At 42.9% G+C, this 23,020-nt stretch overlaps 1 protein-coding gene and 1 long non-coding RNA gene across 3 annotated transcripts in view; one reads left to right on the top strand and one right to left on the bottom strand.

Annotated features, from left to right (window-relative positions):
* The first annotated feature begins 1,855 nt into the window (after positions 1-1,855).
* On the top strand, positions 1,856-2,699 carry LOC126985788 (uncharacterized). Its single transcript, XR_007739035.1, has 3 exons — positions 1,856-1,985; positions 2,121-2,431; positions 2,550-2,699. It is a non-coding gene; the product is annotated as an uncharacterized LOC126985788 (long non-coding RNA).
* The window catches only part of LOC126985787 (ralBP1-associated Eps domain-containing protein 2-like), a 38,947-nt gene continuing 18,482 nt past the window's right edge, over positions 2,556-23,020 (bottom strand). Inside the window, exons 4-17 of one of the 2 annotated variants that reach the window (XM_050841177.1) lie at positions 21,670-21,782; positions 18,234-18,426; positions 17,529-17,811; positions 16,407-16,542; positions 15,122-15,283; positions 12,652-12,744; positions 11,713-11,989; positions 11,252-11,321; positions 10,567-10,706; positions 10,297-10,355; positions 9,606-9,765; positions 7,824-7,914; positions 2,991-3,093; positions 2,556-2,703 (exon numbers count right to left, since the gene is read on the bottom strand). In XM_050841177.1, the coding sequence (XP_050697134.1) occupies positions 2,641-2,703; positions 2,991-3,093; positions 7,824-7,914; positions 9,606-9,765; positions 10,297-10,355; positions 10,567-10,706; positions 11,252-11,321; positions 11,713-11,989; positions 12,652-12,744; positions 15,122-15,283; positions 16,407-16,542; positions 17,529-17,811; positions 18,234-18,426; positions 21,670-21,782 (1,943 nt within the window). In that variant the 3' untranslated portion in view covers positions 2,556-2,640. The remainder of the gene's footprint in view (positions 2,704-2,990; positions 3,094-7,823; positions 7,915-9,605; positions 9,766-10,296; positions 10,356-10,566; positions 10,707-11,251; positions 11,322-11,712; positions 11,990-12,651; positions 12,745-15,121; positions 15,284-16,406; positions 16,543-17,528; positions 17,812-18,233; positions 18,427-21,669; positions 21,783-23,020) is intronic. The other variant, XM_050841178.1, reaches the window with a different exon arrangement.

The following is a 23,020-nucleotide window of genomic DNA, read 5'->3' as shown; positions in this document are numbered from 1 at the left end:
ACTAAACTCTATGTAATTATGTTTCCTGGGTAATAGACGCAGTAATGTTCACACTCGATATCATTACAAACAGTCTTATTAGTTTCCATTAGAGCAAGAAGGAGCATCGAAAAATCATCTTCCGTCAATGCATCAATACTAAACTCTATGTTATTATGTTTCCTGGGTAATAGACGCAGTAACGTTCACACTCGATATCATTACAAACAGCCTCATTAGTTTCCATTAGAGCAAGAAGGAACATCATAAGACCTTCTTCCGTCAATGCATCAATACTAAACTCTATGTTATTATGTTTCCTGGGAGATAAACGACACGGTAATGTTCACACTCGACATTATTACAAACACCCTCACTATTTTTTCCATTGGCACAAGAGGGAACATAACAAACAACTCACCTATCAATTCGTCAACACTACAGTTTTTCCGAGTACATTTTCCCGCTAGACTGTTGCTTAAACCTTCCCAGCACCACACAGTTTGCACCTTACTCAACCTTTCCATGCTCTCTGATATGCTAGTTTTGGGGGTTCATTTTCAAGGGGGACTAATGTGGGTGATTATAATGCCCGGGTATGATGCGAGCACGGGTTTTCCAGTGACCAGAAGCTTCGAGTTAAAACACAGTACGGGAATTTTTTTTATATGCTCCTTTTCTTCTTTTTTTGCTTCTTTTTTCGTCCTTCCTTTGCCAGCTGTTAGTGTTGACCTTGACCTTAACTTGACCCATGTCCCTGATTTGTCTCTCCGCCACTTTGGGTTCCCGGTTGAATTTTTGGAGTCCCGGTTGACTTTTTTTCTTTCCTTCTTGTATCAATTTTTTGGAGTTCCGGTTGATTTTTTTTCTTCGCATCTTTTTCTTTCTTGTATCATTTTTCGGAGTTCCGGTTGATTTCTTTCTTTCTTCCCTTCCTTCTTTTCCTCTCTTCCTTTCTTCCAGTATCATTATTTTGGATTATGATTGTATGTCTTTCTTTTCTTTTCCCTTCCTCTCCCTTTTTCTTCCTCCTCCTCCTCCTCCTCCTCCTCCTCCTAACTTAACTTAACCTCCTCCTCTAAACATTACACTAGGTTACTTATTTTTTCTCTCGGCGCCGGTCACTCATCAAAAGTTTCGCATCATAACAAGCTTCCCGTCACCAATAATACCCTTTTGAGTCACTGATCTCACTTTTAACTTGTCTCACGCTGGGGGTTTGCGGCAACGTTTTTCGTGAGGCTTCCCATGAGTGAGTCCGTAAGTTTATGAGCACGAGTTTCGGCATTCAGCGAGTCGTTTGCGATCGCGTACGGCAGACACTGGAGTTTATATGGTTGGTTGTTGAGTTTACTAATGCTTCTTTTTTTCCGTATGACACCTTCTCCTCCTTTTCCTCTTTTGTCTGTTTAACCTTTTCTCTTTTCTTGCTTGTTAATCTTCCATGCGACACCTTCTCCTCCTCTTCCTTCAGTATTTTTTTCATTTTTTTCTCTTTTATTCTGTTGGTTTTTATTTTTCCTCACAACGCTTCCTCCGCCTCCTCCTCTTTTTGTTATTTTCCTTCTTTTCTCTTCTCTTTCTGCTTAACTTATTTTACTCCCTTACAAAACCTCCTTCTCCTCCTCCTCCTCCACTTCTCTCCTCTTCCTCTCGTTTACTTTTCCTTTCTCTCTCCTCTTCTTACAAATTACGGTCTTCCTCTTTTCCTCATAATCCTTTCTCCTCCTCCTCTTCCGCAGCAGTCGTCCACACACTTAACATACCAGAGATTCACGTCCTTGTTGCTGTGTTGCTGTGTTGTTTGGTTCGTATGCACTGGGCTGTGTATTTGCAAGCTTGAGGGGCCTTTGCATAATGTTGTCAGTCAGAGTGGTGGTGGTGTTGCCGGGGCTTGAGGGTTAGGTTAGGTTAGGTTAGGTTAGGTTAGGTTAGGTTAGGTTAGGTCACTGGGAAGGTAAAAAAAGATAACGAGTGAATTGATCTGTCAGGAGGAAGAGGACGAGGTGTTTACAGGGTCGGTTTACAGGGAGGGAAAACAAGACAGGGGGAGATAAAAAAAAAAGAAAAAAGGAAATAAGGAGTGAGGTGATCTGTCAGGAGGAAGAGGAGGAGAAGAAGAGAAGGAAGAGGAGGAGGAGGTGTTTACAGGGTCGGTTTACAGGGAGGGAAAATGAGACACAGGGGAGATAAAAAAAGAAAAAAGAAAATAAGGAGTGAGGTGATCTGTCTGGAAGAGGAGGAAGAGCAGGAGGAGGAGGTGTTTACAGGGTCGGTTTACAGGGAGGGAAAATGAAACACAGGGGAGATAAAAAAAGAAAATAAGGAGTGAGGTGATCTGTCTGGAAGAGGAGGAGGAGCAGGAGGAGGAGGTGTTTACAGGGTCAGTTTACAGGGAGGGAAAATGAGACACAGGGGAGATAAAAAAAGAAAAAAGGAAATAAGGAGTGAGGTGATCTGTCAGGAGGAAGAGGAGGAGGAAGAGGAGGAGGAGGAGGTGTTTACAGGGTCAGTTTACAGGGAGGGAAAATGAAACACAGGGGAGATAAAAAAAGAAAATAAGGAGTGAGGTGATCTGTCTGGAAGAGGAGGAGGAGCAGGAGGAGGTGGTGTTTACAGGGAGGTGGTGTGAGCCCCTGGACAGCGAGACGGGGGTGAAGACTAACTAGAGAAGGGCTTCATTTGTTCCAGTTGCATCTCGAGCGCGATCCTCTCCTCCATCACCTGAAAAATTGAGCTGCGTCACTTAGGAGAAAGGGAGAGAGAGGAGATGGCACGGGAAATGACACACTGGTTTGCTAAAGATGAGGAAATAAAAAAGGAAAAACAGGAAAAATAATAAATGGGAACAAAAGAGGAAATAGAAAAAGAAGGAAAAATAATGACATGAACATATAAAAAAAAGTCCGCCAAACACTGCTACTAAAAAAAATATAGAAGTCAAGTGTCCAAAAGAGACGTCAATTTCGGGCGGAGACTAAAAACTAAAAAAAAACGCACGATCCGGTTACCTCAGCGAGTTCTTGGTTGAGCTCGGAGTTGAGTCGGGTGAGGATGGTGTTCTTCTCGGTGGTGGTTCTGATGGAGGCTTGGATCTCGCGCTTGTCCTTCGGCCTGGCAAAGAGGAGAGAGTTACCCGGACTGTCTGATGCTGTGGCGGAGACGAGAATATGCCATTATGACGACTGGGTTACTCTTAGTTATGCCAATATCACGACTCTTTGGGTTATAGTTAGGTTAGGTTAAGGGTCTCAACACACATGACAGGCAGCAACGTATGATAAAAAGCAACAGAGACAAGGACAAAAACGAGAGTGTTTGGGGTATGGTTACGGACAATGACGTGAGGCTTAAGGGGGTATGTATCTCCAGACACACGACAAGCAGAAACTTCTAGGAAAAATCTGAACTGAAACAAAGAAAAGGAGTGTATAGCAGTGTGATGGCTTTTGGATTTGGTTAAGTTAGGTTAAGTTAGGTATATCTTCACACACGACAAGCAGAAACTTCTAGGAAAAACCTGAAGTGGAACAACAAAAAAAGAATGTGTATAGCAATGTGATAGCTTTTGGATTTGGTTAAGTTAGGTTAGGTTAGGTTAGGTTAGGTATATCTTCACACACGACAAGCAGAAACTTTTAGGAAAAATCTGAACTGGAACAACAAAAAAAGAAAGTGTATAGCAGTGTGATAGCTTTTGGATTTGGTTAAGTTAGGTTAGGTTAGGTTAGGTTAAGTTAGGTATATCTTCACACACGACAAGCAGAAACTTCTAGGAAAAATCTGAACTGGAACGACAAAAAAAGAATGTGTATAGCAGTGTGATAGCTTTTGGATTTGGTTGAGTTAGGTTAGGTTAGGTTAGGTTAGGTATATCTTCACACATGACAAGCAGAAACTTCTAGGAAAAATCTGAACGGAAACAAAGAAAAGGAGTGTATAGCAATGTGATGGCTTTTGGATTTGGTTGAGTTAGGTTAGGTTAGGTTAGGTTAGGTATATCTTCACACACGACAAGCAGAAACTTCTAGGAAAAATCTGAACTGGAACAACAAAAAAAGAATGTGTATAGCAATGTGATGGCTTTTGGATTTGGTTAAGTTAGGTTAGGTTAGGTTAGGTATATCTTCACACACGACAAGCAGCAACTTCTAGGAAAAATCTGAACAGAAACAAAGAAAAGGAGTGTATAGCAGTGTGATGGCTTTTGGATTTGGTTGAGTTAGGTTAGGTTAGGTTAGGTTAGGTATATCTTCACACATGACAGGCAGCAACATATGATAAAAAGCAACAGACGAGAACAGAAATGAGAGTGTATATGACTGTTTGGGGTATAGTTAGGGACAATGACGTGAGGCTTAAGGGGGTATGTATCTCCAGACATACGACAAGCAGAAACTTCTAGGAAAAATCTGAACTGGAACAACAAAACAGTGTATAGCAATGTGATGGCTTTTGGATTTGGTTAAGTTAGGTTAGGTTAGGTTAGGTATATCTTCACACACGACAAGCAGAAACTTCTAGGAAAAATCTGAACTGGAACAACAAAAAAAGAATGTGTATAGCAGTGTGATAGCTTTTGGATTTGGTTAAGTTAGGTTAGGTTAGGTTAGGTAAGGTATATCTTCACACACGACAAGCAGAAACTTCTAGGAAAAATCTGAACTGGAACAACAAAAAAAGAATGTGTATAGCAATGTGATAGCTTTTGGATTTGGTTAAGTTAGGTTAGGTTAGGTATATCTTCACACACGACAAGCAGCAACTTCTAGGAAAAATCAAAACTGAAACAAAGAAAAGGAGTGTATAGCAGTGTGATAGCTCTTGGATTTGGTTAAGTTAGGTTAGGTTAGGTATATCTTCACACACGACAAGCAGCAACTTCTAGGAAAAATCAAAACTGAAACAAAGAAAAGGAGTGTATAGCAGTGTGATAGCTCTTGGATTTGGTTAAGTTAGGTTAGGTTAGGTATATCTTCACACACGACAAGCAGCAACTTCTAGGAAAAATCAAAACTGAAACAAAGAAAAGGAGTGTATAGCAATGTGATAGCTCTTGGATTTGGTTAAGTTAGGTTAGGTTAGGTATATCTTCACACACGACAGGCAGCAACTTCTAGGAAAAATCAAAACTGAAACAAAGAAAAGGAGTGTATAGCAATGTGATAGCTCTTGGATTTGGTTAAGTTAGGTTAGGTTAGGTCAGGTTAGGTTAAGTTAGGTATATCTTCACACACGACAAGCAGCAACTTCTAGGAAAAATCAAAACTGAAACAACAAAAAAAGAAAGTGTATAGCAGTGTGATAGCTTTTGGATTTGGTTAAGTTAGGTTAGGTTAGGTTAGGTTAGGTTAGGTATATCTTCACACACGACAGGCAGCAACTTCTAGGAAAAATCTGAACTGAAACAACAAAAAAGAGTGTATAGCAGTGTGATGGCTTTTGGATTTGGTTAAGTTAGGTTAGGTTAGGTTAGGTTAGGTTAGGTTAGGTATATCTTCACACATGACAAGCAGCAACTTCTAGGAAAAATCTGAACTGGAACAACAAAAAAAGAAAGTGTATAGCAGTGTGATGGCTTTTGGATTTGGTTAAGTTAGGTTAGGTTAGGTTAGGTATATCTTCACACACGACAGACAAGCAGCAACTTCTAGGAAAAATCTGAACTGGAACAACAAAAAAAGAAAGTGTATAGCAGTGTGATGGCTTTTGGATTTGGTTGAGTTAGGTTAGGTTAGGTTAGGTTAGGTATATCTTCACACACGACAAGCAGAAACTTCTAGGAAAAATCTGAACTGGAACAACAAAAAAGAGTGTATAGCAATGTGATGGCTTTTGGATTTGGTTAAGTTAGGTTAGGTTAGGTTAGGTTAGGTTAGGTTAGGTTAGGTATATCTTCACACTCAACAAGCAGCATCTTCTAGGAAAAATCTGAACTGGAACAACGAAAAAGTGTATAGCAATGTGATGGCTTTTGGATTTGGTTAAGTTAGGTTAGGTTAGGTTAGGTTAGGTATATCTTCACACACGACAGGCAGCAACTTCTAGGAAAAATCAAAACTGAAACAAAGAAAAGGAGTGTATAGCAGTGTGATAGCTCTTGGATTTGGTTAAGTTAGGTTAGGTTAGGCTAAGTTAGGTATATCTTCACACACGACAAGCAGCAACTTCTAGGAAAAATCTGAACTGGAACAACGAAAAAGTGTATAGCAATGTAATGGCTTTTGGATTTGGTTAAGTTAGGTTAGGTTAGGTTAGGTTAGGTTAAGTTAGGTATGTCTCCAGACACACAACAAGCAGCAACTTCTAGGAAAAATCTGAACTGGAACAACGAAAAAGTGTATAGCAATGTGATGGCTTTTGGATTTGGTTAAGTTAGGTTAGGTTAGGTTAGGTTAGGTATATCTCCAGACACACAACAAGCAGCAACTTCTAGGAAAAATCTGAACTGAAACAACAAAAAAGAGTGTATAGCAGTGTGATGGCTTTTGGATTTGGTTAAGTTAGGTTAGGTTAGGTTAGGTTAGGTTAGGTACATCTTCACACACGACAAGCAGAAACTTCTAGGAAAAATCTGAACTGGAACAACAAAAAAGTGTATAGCAATGTGATGGCTTTTGGATTTGGTTAAGTTAGGTTAGGTTAGGTTAGGTTAGGTATATCTTCACACACGACAGGCAGCAACTTATATGGCAAAAATCAAACAAAACAGGAGCTCACTTTACTGTCTAATCAAAGCTACTGAAATGAAAATATGTATACCAATTAGATGACTGTCGGGGTGGTAATTAAGGTGGGTGGGGTTTATATCTTCAGACACATGACAAACAGAAACTTATGATAAAAATTAACAAAGAAGGAGCTCACTTTACTGTCTATTATCAAGGCGGCTAAGATGGAAAAGTATATACCAATTAGCTGACTGTTTGGGACTCCGGTTAAGAGTTAGCTAAGGTTAAGGATTTATCTTCAAACACATGACAGGCTTCTGGTAAAAATCAACACTGAGAGCTTACTTTGTTAGCTAGTAAGTCTTATTACTGAGGAAGCATATGTATGTTTATTTAGTATACCATTACGATTGCACTTTTCTGAGGGCTGGAAAAGGAGAAAGCGTTAAGCCCATATTACAAGCTCTCCCTCTCTAGGACAGTTCCCTTAACCCGGTAGCAGCGGGGATCATGTTTCTTAATGGTCCCTCTAAGCGAGAAAAATGAGAAAAAAATCATCACTCACACAAACCATTTCGTAATATATATCAAAGCATTTGTGATCAGTTTATGTATCATCTATTTTTGGGGGGTTTATATCATGGCACAAATTTGGCCCGTCGCTGCTACATGGTAAAGCCACAAATTTGGCCCGTCGCTGCTACATGGTAAAGCCACAAATTTGGCCCATCACTGCTACATGGTAAAGCCACAAATTTGGCCCGTCGCTGCTACATGGTAAAGCCACAAATTTGGCCCGTCGCTGCTACATGGTAAAGCCACAAATTTGGCCCGTCGCTGCTACATGGTAAAGCCACAAATCTGGCCCGTCGCTGTTACATGGTAAAGCCACAAATTTGGCCTGTCGCTGCTACCGGGTTAAGACCAATATAAACATCAATCTACCAGACAAACTTCCCTACAAGCTTTCAATGAACCACTTTAACAGGTTAATAAGTATACCAATTTTTTCTTAGTAATAGTATGATGCAAATAGGTCCCCCCAAAATTAAGGTGAAGTATTTGTTATAAAGGTGAGGAACAATTTAAAGGTTTGTTTCTTAGGTGGTAATCCAGGATGTTTCTTAGTAAGGGAGAGCTTGGAATAAGGTCAAGGGTGTCGATCTCACTTACCTTGCGCCAGTGGATAAATGTCGTGTCCTCTCCCCACCCTCCTCCTCCCCGACCCTCTGGCCACTCACGCGCTCGAAGGCGGAGGCAAACTCTGGAAGGGGCAAGGATAATTTTTTTTATTTTTTTATTTATTTTTTTACAGCAAAGGAGACAGCACAAGGGCACACAAAAAAAGGAAACGATAATAAAAGAAGCCCGCTACTCGCACACAAGGATACGTAATGATAGAAGGAGAATGTTGGAAAGTTTCGTTTAGTCGGCGCAACATCTGTGGTCATATGCCGGAGAGAGACTGAAGGGGAAGGATAAAAGGAGACTACAAGATGCCAGACAGATAGTGATGACCGTGTTTACTCCACTCACTGCCTCCCTAGACACTCCTTAATCCCTTGACTGTGGATTTCCTACAAGAAGACATCACCAAGCTACAGGAGGGAAACAAAAAGTGGCTGCTACAATTCAATGAAGAAAAATTTAAAGTCCTGCACCTTGGGAGGGAATATCCAGCACACCAATACCATATGGGAAACACTCCACTATCCACCACAGAGGCAGAGAAAGACCTGGGAGTATATGTTACCAGGCTACCAGCGAAGGGATATCCAGCACAGGTTAACAATACATCATACGGTAAGACACTCAACATCGTACAAACCTTGATGTGGCTTGCGGTAAACTTCAAATGCTGATGTTCTTGCCCTCTCGACCGGCAGCCTTGTGTCCAGAGGGAAGAGCGCGTCACCACCACCACCACCAGCCTCCACGCCATCCATCACAGAGGGTAGATGAGCTGGGATGTCTGTTCAGGCGGAGAAAGGATGTGTTAAAAATGAAGTGAGCGTTAACCAGATTACCGATACCATATATGAGTGCACTACCACCATCATGCAGAGGGGATCATAACTTATTTATTATTATTAGGCTACAGTGAAGTTTTATTACATGCCATAGATACTACATGAACTATCCATCACAGAGGCAGAAGAAAGACACTGGTATTTCCACCTCTTTAAATATCTAAATTTTCCCACACCATCCAGAGATATACTATCGCACCGTGCAGGGGTTAAGGAAGGTTGTTTTGTTTTGTTTTTACAGTGAAGGAGATATCCAGCACACCAATACCACATGGGAAACACTCCACTATCCACCACAGAGGCAGAGAAAGACCTGGGAGTGTATGTTACCAGGCTACCAGTGAAGGGATATCCAGCACACCAATACCACATGGGAAACACTCCACTATCCACCACAGAAGCAGATAAATACCTGGGAGTGTATGTTACCAGGCTACCAGTGAAGGGATATCCAGTACACCAATACCACATGGGAAACACTCCACTATCCACCACAGAGGCAGAGAAAGACCTGGGAGTGTATGTTACCAGGCTACCAGTGAAGGGATATCCAGTACACCAATACCACATGGGAAACACTCCACTATCCACCACAGAGGCAGAGAAAGACCTGGGAGTGTATGTTACCAGGCTACCAGTGAAGGGATATCCAGCACACCAATACCACATGGGAAACACTCCACTATCCACCACAGAGGCAGAGAAAGACCTGGGAGTGTATGTTACCAGGCTACCAGTGAAGGGATATCCAGTACACCAATACCACATGGGAAACACTCCACTATCCACCACAGAGGCAGAGAAAGACCTGGGAGTGTATGTTACCGGGCTACCAGTGAAGGCCAAATCCGTGCCAATCGCAGCGGACGGGTTAACATGGGTATTTATTTACATCATACGGTAAGACATTCAACATCGTACAAACCTTGATGTGGCTTGCGGTAAACTTCAAATGCTGATGTTCTTGCCCTCTCGACCGGCAGCCTTGTGTCCAGAGGGAAGAGCGCGTCACCACCACCACCACCAGCCTCCACGCCAGCCATGTCCCCGTCGCTCTTCTGGTAGATGAGCTTCTTCGGGGATGTCTGTTCAGGGCGGAGAAAAGATGTGTTAAAAAATGAAGTGAGCGTTAACCCTTAGATTACGGCGATTGTATATATGAGTGCGCTACCACACACCCCACTCGTACGGGGATCATAACTTATTTATTATTATTAGGAGAGACGTTTTATTACGCCACCATAGATACTACATGAATATACTGCTATTGCAAAGAAGAAAGACACCATTTCCACCTCTTTTAAATGTCTAAATTTTCCCCGTGCACACCATCCAGAGATATATATCGCCACCCGTACTTTAAGGGTTAAGGAAGGTTGTTTTTTTTTGTTTTTTTACAGAAAAGGAGACAGTTCAAGGGCGTAAAAAAAAAAAAGAAAGCAATAATGAAAAAAAAAGGCTGTTGCACTGTTCTCGATATTCTTTAAACTCATGGAAAAGTTACGTCGCTGTATTTTGTATCGTATAAATGAAAAAATAAAAAAGAATTCATAGCCTCATTTACACTTTCTCACACCCGTCCCTCCCTCCCTCTCTCTCTCTCCCTCTATACTCACAGCGCCGGGAGAGGCCCTCGGAGGCACCGCCGGGGGAGCACCCAAGAAGCTGTTACGACCTGCGGCAGAGACGAAAAAAGGGTTACACACAGTATGAAAGGAAGGCTGAAAATTACGTGTTAAAAAAAGCATTAATGAGTATGATGATGTAATGGTAGTTGTAGTCATAGTAGTAGTAGTAGTAGTAGTAGTAGTAATAGTAGTAGTAGTAGTAGTAATCATTTGTTTAGAGAAAAAAATTATGAAAAGAGAAAAAAATGCATTACTCACTGAATTTATTGAGGTCAAGGGATGAGGAGCGTGCGTGGGTCCTTCCGGGGCGGGGTGGGGGAGGGGGCGGGGCTTCCTTCTTGGCCCCGGCTGGCAGTGGCCCCGACGGCAGGCTGGGCAGGCTGATGGGGCCGAACATACTGCACAGGGGGATGGGAACAGGTACCAGTAACTTCATGTGTGTTTTCAAAGGAACATAATATCATCACTACATTTGGTTTCTTTCATGTAAAAAAAATAAGAGAAAGAATACCATCTCTACACTCCCTAAAAACAAAAACAAAAGAAATTAGACACTGGACACCCTAACAAGTGCAAACCGCCCCCTGCCAACACCCTCTGGTCGCAGTGCTCGAAATGTGAAAATACGCAGCTTTGACCTCGGTGACCTTGACCTTTGACCTTTGACCTTGAAAATCAAACTCGTCCGGTGAGGGGTCATTAGCAGTCCACCTAGGAAGTTTCAACATCCTAGCCGTAATGGTTCAAAAGTTATTACATTACGTACAGACAAAAAAAAAAATTACACAGCTGAAAACAATACCTTCCGCAAAATTCTCAAAACTTCAAAATAAGAGAAATAACGCTATCTCTACACTCCTAAAAAAAAAAAAGAATTAAAACACCATCAATGCACCCACTTCATCACCCATACTACCAAACACTAATCACGGCTTCAACTCACCCATTATCCTCCGGGGGGGTGGTGACGGCAGACTGTGGGGGTGGCGGTAACCCTCCCGTGGCTGAACCTGCTGGGGAACGGTGAGAGGGAAGACACGGTGAGCCACGGAGCAAGTGTTTATATTCTATCTCATTGATTCTGCGGTCTAACATAACATAACCTAACCTAACCTAACCTAACCAAAACTCAACTGACTCAACTTAGCCAAACCAAAACTCACCTAACCTAACCCAACCTAACTTAACCGAACCTAACCAAACCTAATCTAACCTAACCAAAACTCACCTAACCTAACCCAACCTAACTTAACCGAAGCTAACCAAACCTAATCTAACCTAACCAAAACTCACCTAACCTAACCTGACCCAACCTAACCTAACCTAAGCAAACCTGACCACACCTAACTTAACACACACCAGGTAAAAGGATCACTAGACTAAACGAGTACATTCCCTCCTCACCTGTGGGTTTCCTCGGGAGCGGCCTCTGTATGGGCTTGATATCCTGCCCCTCCTGACCTTTCTTGGGGCTGCCCTGCGAGGAGCCCGTGGGACCCGTCGGAGCGGGGCCGGGGCCAGTCGCTAGGTCGCCCGGGGCAGGGGCCGGAGCGCTGGAGGTTAGGTCAGAGGTCAGGGCCTGCTCGGGGCTAAATGACGCGGGGCCTTCAACCTCGGCAACCTCGAGACGCTTGGATTCCGGGGTGAGTCTGACGGCCTTGGGGTGTAGGATCTTGGGGTCCTGCGAGGAATATCAGGAAGAAAAAAGTAAATAAGTAAATAAATAAATAAATGAAAATGACACAAAAAAGCAGAAATTTGAAGTCAGGAAGAAAAATAAACAAATAAAGAGAATGTGATAAAAAAATGAGAATGAAAACAAAGCAAAAATATGGTCAGGAAGAAAAAAGTAAATATGTAAGTAAATAAATAAATAAATGAAGTGAGAAAGGCAGCAATGAAAACGATAAAAAAAAGCAGAAATTTGAAGTCGGGAAGAAAATAAAATGAATAAAAAGAATGTGGAAAAAAATGAGAATGAAAACAAAGAAAGATTATGGTCAGGAAAAAAAAATTCACACACACACAAACACATCTATCTTTTTGGCCACTCCTCTGTACTCTATTCATGAGCAGTAAGTAGCGGGCTTTTTTCTTTAATATTGTTTTCTTTTATGGAACTGTCTCTTTATGTAAAACACACACACACACACACACACACACACAAACACACACACACACACCTCTTTTTGGCCACTCCCCTGTACTCTATTCAGGAACAGTAAGTAGCGGGCTTTTTTCTTTAATATTGTTTTCTTTTTTTTTACACCCTTGAACTGTCTCCTTTGCTGTAAAAACACACACACACACACACACACACACACACACACACACACACATTACCTGCTCGACGGCTGATTTCTGGAAGTCGAAATTCACTGGTTTGAGCCCCGGGGAGGAGAGCGTGCTGGTCGGGGAGTCCACAAACTTGGTCCACTGACGGGGAGAGAACGAGGGGGTGAGTCAATGTGCGGAAGGGGGAGGAAGGGAGAAAAAGTGGTGTGTTTATAAGTGGGAGAAGAAAAAGTGGAGTTATTATTAGTGAAGGACGAAAAAGTGATGATGAACTATATGTCTTGAATGAAGGGATTGTAGAAGGGAGGGAAGGGATTGTAGGAGTGAGAAAAGGGATTGTAGAAGGGAGGAAAGGGATTGTAGAAGGGAGGAAAGGGATTGTAGAAGGGAGGGAAGGGATTGTAGAAGGGAGGAAAGGGATTGTAGAAGGGAGGAAAGGGATTGAAGAAGGGAGGGAAGGGATTGTAGAAGGAGGAAGGATTGTAGAAGGAGGAAGGGATTGTAGAAGGGAGGAAAGGGATTGTAGAAGGGAGGAAAGGGATTGTAGAAGGGAGGAAAGGGATTGTAGAAGGGAGGGAAGGGATTGTAGAAGGGAGGAAAGGGATTGTAGAAGGGAGGGAAGGGATTGTAGAAGGGAGGGAAGGGATTGTAGAGGGAAGGGATTGTAGAAGGGAGGGAAGGGATTGTAGAAGGGAGGGAAGGGATTGTAGAAGGGAGGGAAGGGATTGTAGAAGGGAGGAAAGGGACTGAAGAAGGGAGGGAAGGGATTGTAGAGGGAAGGGATTGTAGAAGGGAGGGAAGGGATTGTAGAAGGGAGGGAAGGGATTGTAGAAGGGAGGGAAGGGATTGTAGAAGGGAGGGAAGGGATTGTAGAAGGGAGGAAAGGGATTGTAGAAGGGAGGAAAGGGATTGTAGAAGGGAGGGAAGGGATTGTAGAAGGGAGGGAAGGGATTGTAGAAGGGAGGGAAGGGATTGTAGAAGGGAGGAAAGGGATTGAAGAAGGGAGGGAAGGACAGAAGGGAGGAAGGGATTGTAGAAGGGAGGTAAGGGTTTGTAGAAGGGAAGAAGGGAGGAAAGGGATTGAAGAAGGAGGAAGGGATTGTAGATTGTAGAAGGAGGGAAGGATTGTAGAAGGAGGAAAGGGATTGTAGAAGGAGGAAAGGGATTGTAGAAGGGAGGGAAGGGATTGTAGAAGGGAGGGAAGGGATTGTAGAAGGGAGGGAAGGGATTGTAGAAGGGAGGGAAGGGATTGTAGAAGGGAGGGAAGGGATTGTAGAAGGGAGGAAAGGGATTGTAGAAGGGAGGAAAGGGATTGAAGAAGGGAGGCAAGGACTGAAGAAGGAGGAAGGGATTGTAGAAGGGAGGGAAGGGATTGTAGAAGGGAGGGAAGGGATTGTAGAAGGGAGGAAGGGATTGTAGAAGGGAGGGAAGGGATTGGAGAAGGGAGGAAAGGGACTGTAGAAGGAGGAAGGGATTGAGGGATTGTAGAAGGGAGTGAAGGGATTGTAGAAGGGAGGGAAGGGATTGTAGAAGGAGGAAAGGATTAGAAGGGAGGAAAGGATTGTAGAAGGAGGAAGGGATTGTAGAAGGGAGGAAAGGAAGGGATTAGAAGGAGGAAGGGATTGTAGAAGGAGGAAGGGATTGTAGAAGGGAGGAAAGGGATTGTAGAAGGGAGGGAAGGGATTGTAGAAGGGAGGAAGGGATTGTAGAGGAAGGGATTGTAGAAGGGAGGGAAGGGATTGTAGAAGGGAGGGAAGGGATTGTAGAAGGGAGGGAAGGGATTGTAGAAGGGAGGAAAGGGACTGAAGAAGGGAGGGAAGGGATTGTAGAAGGGAGGGAAGGACTGAAGAAGGAGGAAGGATTGTAGAAGGGAGGAAAGGGATTGTAGAAGGGAGGGAAGGGATTGTAGAAGGGAGGGAAGGGATTGTAGAAGGAAGGGATTGTAGAAGGAGGAAGGATTGTTGAAGGGAGGGAAGGGATTGTAGAAGGGAGGAAAGGGATTGTAGAAGGGAGGAAAGGGATTGTAGAAGGGAGGGAAGGGATTGTAGAAGGGAGGAAAGGGATTGTAGAAGGGAGGAAAGGGATTGTAGAAGGGAGGGAAGGGATTGTAGAAGGGAGGGAAGGGATTGTAGAAGGGAGGGAAGGGATTGTAGAAGGGAGGGAAGGGATTGTAGAAGGGAGGGAAGGGATTGTAGGAGTGAGAAAAGGGATTGTAGAAGGGAGGGAAGGGATTGTAGAACGGAGGGAAGGGATTGTAGAAGGGAGGAAGGGATTGCTAATATGTCTTGAAAGGGAGAGAAGGGAGAGAAAGAAGTAAAAAGGAAACTTCAATATTATCTCCACTTCCTCTTTTATCTCCTCCTCCTCCTCCTCTTCCTCCATTTTTTCCCAATCTCCTCCTCTTCCTATTCCTTCTTCTATGTTCCTATCCTCCTGCTTCTCTTCCTTCCCTCCTCCTCCTCCTCCACCTAATACTTCTCATCCTCTATATCCTCCTCCTCCTCGTCCTCCTTCTTACCTCCTTGTTCCTAGAGGGGGAGAGGGGGTCTGGGGTGGCCTTGGCTCCCCCCGCCTCCCCCCCCTCGGCGGCCGCACCCCCTCCACCACCAGGCACCACCGAGGAGTTACCAGAAGCGCCAGAGTTGCCCCCACCTTCAACGCCGCTGCTGCTGCTCTTCCGCTGGGGGGGGAGGGGAAGGGGGGTATGGTTAGTGGTAGGGGTGGGTATTGGGGTGTTGGAGGAGGGGGTGAAAGTTTTTTTTTTTTTTTTTTACGTCGCGGTCTATTGCGCCAGTAGGCTTCTTCCCGGTGGATCCTGATGGTAGGTCCAAGGCTTCTTCCCGGTAGGTCCTGATGGTTGGCCCGGCCCGTTCTGGCGCAGGCGAGTGTTTATAGTGGCGCCATCTTGCATTGGCTCATTCTGCCCTCCCGGAGCTCATCTTTAATCCTAGAATCTAGAGTCCGGGTTGATAGGTGGTCTTCTGGACAGCATGTGGGTAGTTTTAAGCCACTCGGCGGCGGCTGAAAAATCCCAGCTTGGTGGCACCGGGCGGGGATTGAACTCGCGTCCTCCTGAACACGGGGCCATCTCACTATCCGTTCAGCCACCGCCTCCCCATGTGATGGTGAGTGATTATGGTTAGGTTAGGTTGAAGGTAAGGTTAAGTTGGGTTAGGCTTGGGATATGGTTAAGGTAGGTTGGGGGTATGGTTAGGTTAGTATGGTGGTGATGGTGATGGTGAGTGACAGTGATGGTGAGTGACAGTGATGGTGGTGGTGGTGGTGGTGATGGTGAGTGACAGTGATGGTGGTGGTGGTGGTGATGGTGGTGGTGGTGATGGTGAGTGACAGTGATGGTGGTGGTGGTGGTGATGGTGGTGGTGGTGATGGTGAGTGACAGTGATGGTGGTGGTGGTGGTGATGGTGGTGGTGGTGATGGTGATGGTGGTGATGGTGATGGTGAGTGACAGTGATGGTGAGTGACAGTGATGGTGAGTGACAGTGATGGTGGTGGTGGTGGTGGTGATGGTGAGTGACAGTGATGGTGGTGGTGGTGGTGGTGATGGTTGTGTGTGTTTTTTTAAGTCTGGGAAACACAGACAAACATACCATGAAAAAATAACAAGAAAAATAACCTACTGTAATCTTTTCTAATTATAAAATGTATAGAAACGTTATTTTTTATACAGCTCTCTCTCTCTCACCAGCAGCTCAATGTTGTTCCAGTGCAGCAAAATAACCTAATGTAATCTTTCCTAATTATAAAATGTATAGAAACGTTATTTTCTCTCTCTCTCTCTCACCAGCAGCATGGGGTAGAGGGAGGGCGGCAGGGTCTCAGGCAGCTCAATGTTGTTCCGGCGCAGCACAACGAGATGCATGGCCGTGAAGAACTCCTGCAGGGACAGCGCTCCATCACGCGTCACGTCCGAGAGTTGCCTGCGGGGGAGAGCGATCGATTTTATTTACTTATTCGTATATTTTATCTCTTTAGCGTGACACAATATTTTTTTGAGAGTTATTTATTCTTATCATTTACGGTATTTATTCATATATTTAATATTTTTAGCTTGACACAATATTTTTTTGAGTGATACAGTTGTTTATTTTTTTTTAGTGTGTGTGATAATTATTTTTTTTTGTGATACGATTTTTCTTTAACATGATAAGAAGAGGAAGATGTGTGTGTGATTTTTAATAGTAAGAAAAATTAAGCAAGGGAGGGATAGAGCAATGAAAGAGAGGCAAACAGTAGAAGAGGAAGAAGAGGAAGAAGAAGAGGAGGAGGAGGAGGAAGATGTGTGTGTGTGATTTTTAATAGTAAGAAAAATTAAGCAAGGGAGGGATAGAGCAATGAAAGAGAGGCAAACAGTAGAAGAGGAAGAAGACGAAGAAGAAGAGGAGGAGGAGGAGGAAGATGTGTGTGTGAGATTTTTAATGGTAAGAAAAATGGTGCAAAGGAGGGATAGGGAAGCACTTGAGCATACCCCTTACTCACCATAGCAAGGAAAGAGACGCAAACACAAGAAAAATAAGATGAAGAAGAAGAAGAAGAAGAGGAAGACGTGTGTGTGAGATTTTTAGTGGTAGGAAAAATAAAGCAAAGGAGGGATAGGGAAGCACTTGAGCATACCCCTTACTCACCATAGCAAGGAAAGGGAGGCAAACACAAGAAAAATAAAACTACGAAAAAGGAGAAGACAAAAACGTGTGTGTGATATTTTTAATGGCAAGAAAAATAGAGTAATGGAAGGATAGAAAAGGCCCTGAGCACACCCCTGACTCACCATAGCAGGAAAGACAGGCAAAAACAGAAGAAAAATAAAACTACGAAGAAGAAAGACGTGTACTATAAGCTTTTTGAATATAAGAAAATGAGCAACAAGGAAGGGATAGAAAAGCCCTGGAGCACACCCCAGACTCACCATATTTTACTGAGCTCATTCACTGGTAGTTTCGACTTCTCAAAAAACTCCTTGGCCGCAGTGCCCGACAGAAGCGAGGTCAGGTCCGGCTGCATGGCTCTGAACTGTTCCGTGTAATACTGCCGTTGTTCCTCCGTAATGCTCCAAACGTTGTACTCCTCCTCCTCCTCCTCCTCCTCGCCGGCCCCTCCACCTCCCGACGACCTTCCGTCACCCCCGCCAGATGACCGCCCCTCCGACGAGTCCTCCTCCGTCCCGAGTAGTTGGCGGTGTTCGTCGTTAACTGGTGTGGGGTAAGGTTAGGTTAGGTTTGGGGTATTGTAATGTTGGGTTGGGGTATGGTTAGGTTAGGTTGAGGGTAAGGTTGAGTGGTGTTAGTTTTGGGGTAAGGTTAGGTTAGGTTTGGGGTATTGTAATGTTGGGTTGGGGTATGGTTAGGTTAGGTTGAGGGTAAGGTTGAGTAGTGTTAGTTTTGGGGTAAGGTTAGGTTAGGTTTGGGGTATTGTAATGTTGGGTTGGGGTATGGTTAGGTTAGGTTGAAAGTAAGGTTAAATACTGTTAGTTTTAGGGTAGGGTTAAGTTAGGTTGAGGGTAGGTTAAGTTGGGTTAGGCTTGGGATATGGTTAAGGTAGATTGGGGTAAGATGGAACACTACACTACTCTCATAACACACACACACACACACACACACACACACACACTCACTAAGGCCGTGCCAGTGTGTATGCGCCTGGTTCCAAGTCTTCTCATGCACACTGTTGGTGGGCGTGGGCGAGTCGGATGCAGGCGAGGAAACAGAGGTGGAGTGCGACACCATCCTGCCCGAGGGGTCGCTCATCCGCTCATCACCAACCTCCCCGTCCTCACTCTCCATCATCCGGTACCCTCCGTCGACCATCTGGCGGAAAGCGTGGATGAGTGGGTGTGTGGAGGAATTATACAGAGATATACAAATACATAAACACAGATAGACATAGAAACATATATGTAAACAGACAGACAGAAAGGAAACTAGATAAACAGAGACACATAAATTAATAGACAGCAAAACAGACAGAGAGAAGGGATATTAGACAGAATGAGACAGAGAGAAGGGATATTAGACAGAATGAGAGAGAAGGGATATTAGACAGAATGAGACAGAGAGAAGGGATATTAGACAGAATGACAGAGAAGGGATATTAGACAGAATGAGACAGATAAGGGATATTAGACAGAATGAGAGACAGAGAGAAGGGATACTAGACAGAGAGAAGGGATATTAGACAGAATGAGACAGAGAGAAGGGATATTAGACAGAGGGACAGAGAGAAGGGATATTAGACAGAATGAGACAGAGAGAAGGGATATTAGACAGAGGGACAGAGAGAAGGGATATTAGACAGAGAGAAGGGATATTAGACAGAATGAGAGACAGAGAGAAGGGATATTAGACAGAATGAGACAGAGAGAAGGGATATTAGACAGAGGGACAGAGAGAAGGGATATTAGACAGAATGAGACAGAGAGAAGGGATATTAGACAGAATGAGACAGAGAGAAGGGATATTAGACAGAATGAGACAGAGAGAAGGAGACAGAATGAGACAGAGAAGGGATATTAGACAGAATGAGAGAGAGAGAAGGGATATTAGACAGAATGAGACAGAGAGAAGGGATATTAGACAGAATGAGAGACAGAGAAGGGATATTAGACAGACAGAGAGACAGAGATAAGGGATATTAGACAGAAAGAGACAGAGAGAAGGGATATTAGACAGAATATTAGACAGAATGAGACAGAGAGACAGAATGAGACAGAGAACAGAGAGAAGGGATATTAGACAGAATGAGACAGAGAGAAGGGATATTAGACAGAATGAGACAGAGAGAAGGGATATTAGACAGAATGAGACAGAGAAGGGATATTAGACAGAATGAGACAGAGAGAAGGGATATTAGACAGAATGAGACAGAGAGAAGGGATATTAGACAGAATGAGACAGAGACAGAATGAGACAGAAGGGATATTAGACAGAATGAGACAGAGAAGGGATATTAGACAGAATGAGACAGAGAAGGGATATTAGACAGAATGAGACAGAGAAGGGATATTAGACAGAATGAGACAGAGAGAAGGGATATTAGACAGAATGAGAGACAGAGAGAAGGGATATTAGACAGAATGAGAGACAGAGAGAAGGGATATTAGACAGAATGAGACAGAGAGAAGGGATATTAGACAGAATGAGAGACAGAGAGAAGGGATATTAGACAGAATGAGACAGAGAGAAGGGATATAGACAGAATGAGACAGAGAGAAGGGATATTAGACAGAATGAGAGACAGAGAGAAGGGATATTAGACAGAATGAGACAGAGAGAAGGGATATTAGACAGAATGAGACAGAGAGAAGGGATATTAGACAGAATGAGACAGAGAGAAGGGATATTAGACAGAATGAGACAGAGAGAAGGGATATTAGACAGAGGGACAGAGAGAAGGGATATTAGACAGAATGAGACAGAGAGAAGGGATATTAGACAGAATGAGAGACAGAGAGAAGGGATATTAGACAGAATGAGAGACAGAGAGAAGGGATATTAGACAGAATGAGAGACAGAGAGAAGGGATATTAGACAGAATGAGACAGAGAGAAGGGATATTAGACAGAATGAGACAGAGAGAAGGGATATTAGACAGAATGAGACAGAGAGAAGGGATATAGACAGAATGAGACAGAGAGAAGGGATATTAGACAGAATGAGACAGAGAGAAGGGATATTAGACAGAATGAGACAGAGAGAAGGGATATAGACAGAATGACAGACAGAGAAGGGATAGAGACAGAGAGAAGGGATATTAGACAGAATGAGAGAGAGAGAAGGGAATGAGAGACAGAGAGAAGGGATATTAGACAGAATGAGAGACAGAGAGAAGGATATTAGACAGAATGAGACAGAGAGAAGGATATTAGACAGAGAAGACAGAGAGAAGGATATTAGACAGAATGAGAGACAGAGAGAAGGGATATTAGACAGAATGAGACAGAGAGAAGGGATATTAGACAGAGAGAAGGGATATTAGACAGAATGAGAGACAGAGAGAAGGGATATTAGACAGAATGAGACAGAGAGAAGGGATATTAGACAGAGAGAAGGGATATTAGACAGAATGAGACAGAGAGAAGGGATATTAGACAGAGGGACAGAGAGAAGGGATATTAGACAGAATGAGAGATAGAGAGAAGGGATATTAGACAGAATGAGAGACATAGAGATGGGATATTAGACAGAGGGACAGAGAGAAGGGATATTAGACAGAGAGAAGGGATATTAGACAGAGGGACAGAGAGAAGGGATATTAGACAGAGAGAAGGGATATTAGACAGAATGAGAGACAGAGAGAAGGGATATTAGACAGAATGAGACAGAGAGAAGGGATATTAGACAGAGGGACAGAGAGAAGGGATATTAGACAGAATGACAGACAGAGAGAAGGGATATAGACAGAATAAGAGACAGAAACACACACATATACAGACAGAGAGAGGGGAAACTAAGCAGACTGGGGCATAGCAATACATATAGACAAACATTCAGAAAGGAGACAGAGAAATACATAGACAGACACATATAGAACGGAAACTGGAGAGATACATAGAAATACACAGACATACCGGCACAGAGAGAAAACTAGGCAGACAACGAGAAGGAAAACTAGACAAACAGACAGATACCCAGAAAGGAAACTAGACGAGACAGAAACGTAAGTACACATAGCTAAAACACACAATGGGAAGGGAAACTAGGATACATACACATGGGAAATAAGGGAAGCAGATACATTCAGAGGAAAAAGAAGGGAACCAGACACATACAGAGGAGGGAAACTCGACAAAAGAACCAGAAACGTAAAGACACATAGCTAAAACACACAATGGGAAGGGAAACTAGGACACATACACAGCGGAAGGAAGGGAAGCGGACACATAGAGGAAGGAAACTAGACAGACAAACACCAAAAAAACACACAAAAAAAACACAATGAGAAAGGAAACTGAAACATATGACTACACGCACACACACAGGGTAAAAACAGACACATTTACACACAAGGGAAACTACGACAAAACACACACACACACACACACACACACTGACCTGCGAGGTGTTACAATCCGAGTCGCTGAGCTGGATCAGGTCCGGACTAGACGTACAGTTCTCCTTGTTGACCACGATGCTGCTGCTGCTGCTGCTGAAGGCCACATTGTTCTCTGCGGTGGCGGCAAGGTCAGAGGTCACGTGAGGTCACAGAGGAAAGAAATATGATTGATTGATAGGAATTTTTTTTTTTTTTTTTACATCAATGGAGTCCGTTCAAAGGCATAATAAAAAGGAACAAATATAAAAAAAAAAGCCCGCTAGTTGCTATATGATGGAGGAAATGGTGAGAGGATAGATAGAATAGATAAAAGAGTAGACTGAAGGGAGAGAGAGGGGTGGATAAGATAGACTGGTAAAGGAAAAAGTTAGAAAATGAATAGAATGAGATAGATAGAGTTAGAAAATGAATAGAATGAGATAGATAGAATAGAATAAAGGGTAGACTATAGAGAATTGAGGATAGATAGAATAGATAAGAGTAGACTGAAGGGCAGAGAGAAGGCTGGATAAGATAGACTGGTAAAGGAAAAAGTTAGGAAATTAATAGATTGAGATAGATAGAATAGAATAAAGGGTAGACTGTAGAGAATTGAGGAAAGATAGAATAGATAAGAGAGTAGACTGAAGGGCAGAGAGAAGGCTGGATAAGATAGACTGGTAAAGGAAAAAGTTAGAAAATGAATAGAATGAGATAGATAGAATAGAATAAAGGGTAGACTATAGAGAATTGAGGATAGATAGAATAGATAAAAGAGTAGATTGAAGGGAGATAGAAGGGTGGATAAGATAGATTGATAAGGGAAAAGTTAGAAAATGAATAGATTGAGATAGATAGAATAGAATAAAGGGTAGACTATAGAGAATTGAGGATAGATAGAATAGATAAGAGAGTAGACTGAAGGGAGAGAGAAGGCTGGATAAGATAGATTGATAAGGGAAAAGTTAGGAAATTAGTAGATTGAGATAGATAGAATAGAATAAAGGGTAGACTATAGAGAATTGAGAAGGATAGACAGACCAACAAGGGAAATGATAAAAAAGTAAATAGAATGAGATACAGAATAGATTAAAGAATATACTGAAATACACTTGACGATGATGATTATGAGATAGAATAAAATAGAGGGTAGACTACAGAGAATTGAAAAGGAAAGACTGATACAAAAAATGGTAAAAAGATTAATAGAATGGGATACAGAATATACTGAAATACACTTGACGATGATTATGAGATAGAATAGAATAGAGGGTAGACTATAGAGAATTGAGGATTGATAGACTGATACAAAAAATGGTAAAAAGATTAATAGAATGAGATACAGAATACAGTTTTGGGAGCAGTGAGTAG

The sequence above is a fragment of the Eriocheir sinensis genome, chromosome 60, assembly GCF_024679095.1.
Source record: "Eriocheir sinensis breed Jianghai 21 chromosome 60, ASM2467909v1, whole genome shotgun sequence".
Taxonomy (NCBI): Eukaryota; Metazoa; Arthropoda; class Malacostraca; order Decapoda; family Varunidae; genus Eriocheir; species Eriocheir sinensis.
This window is presented reverse-complemented; position numbering and strand designations above follow the sequence as displayed.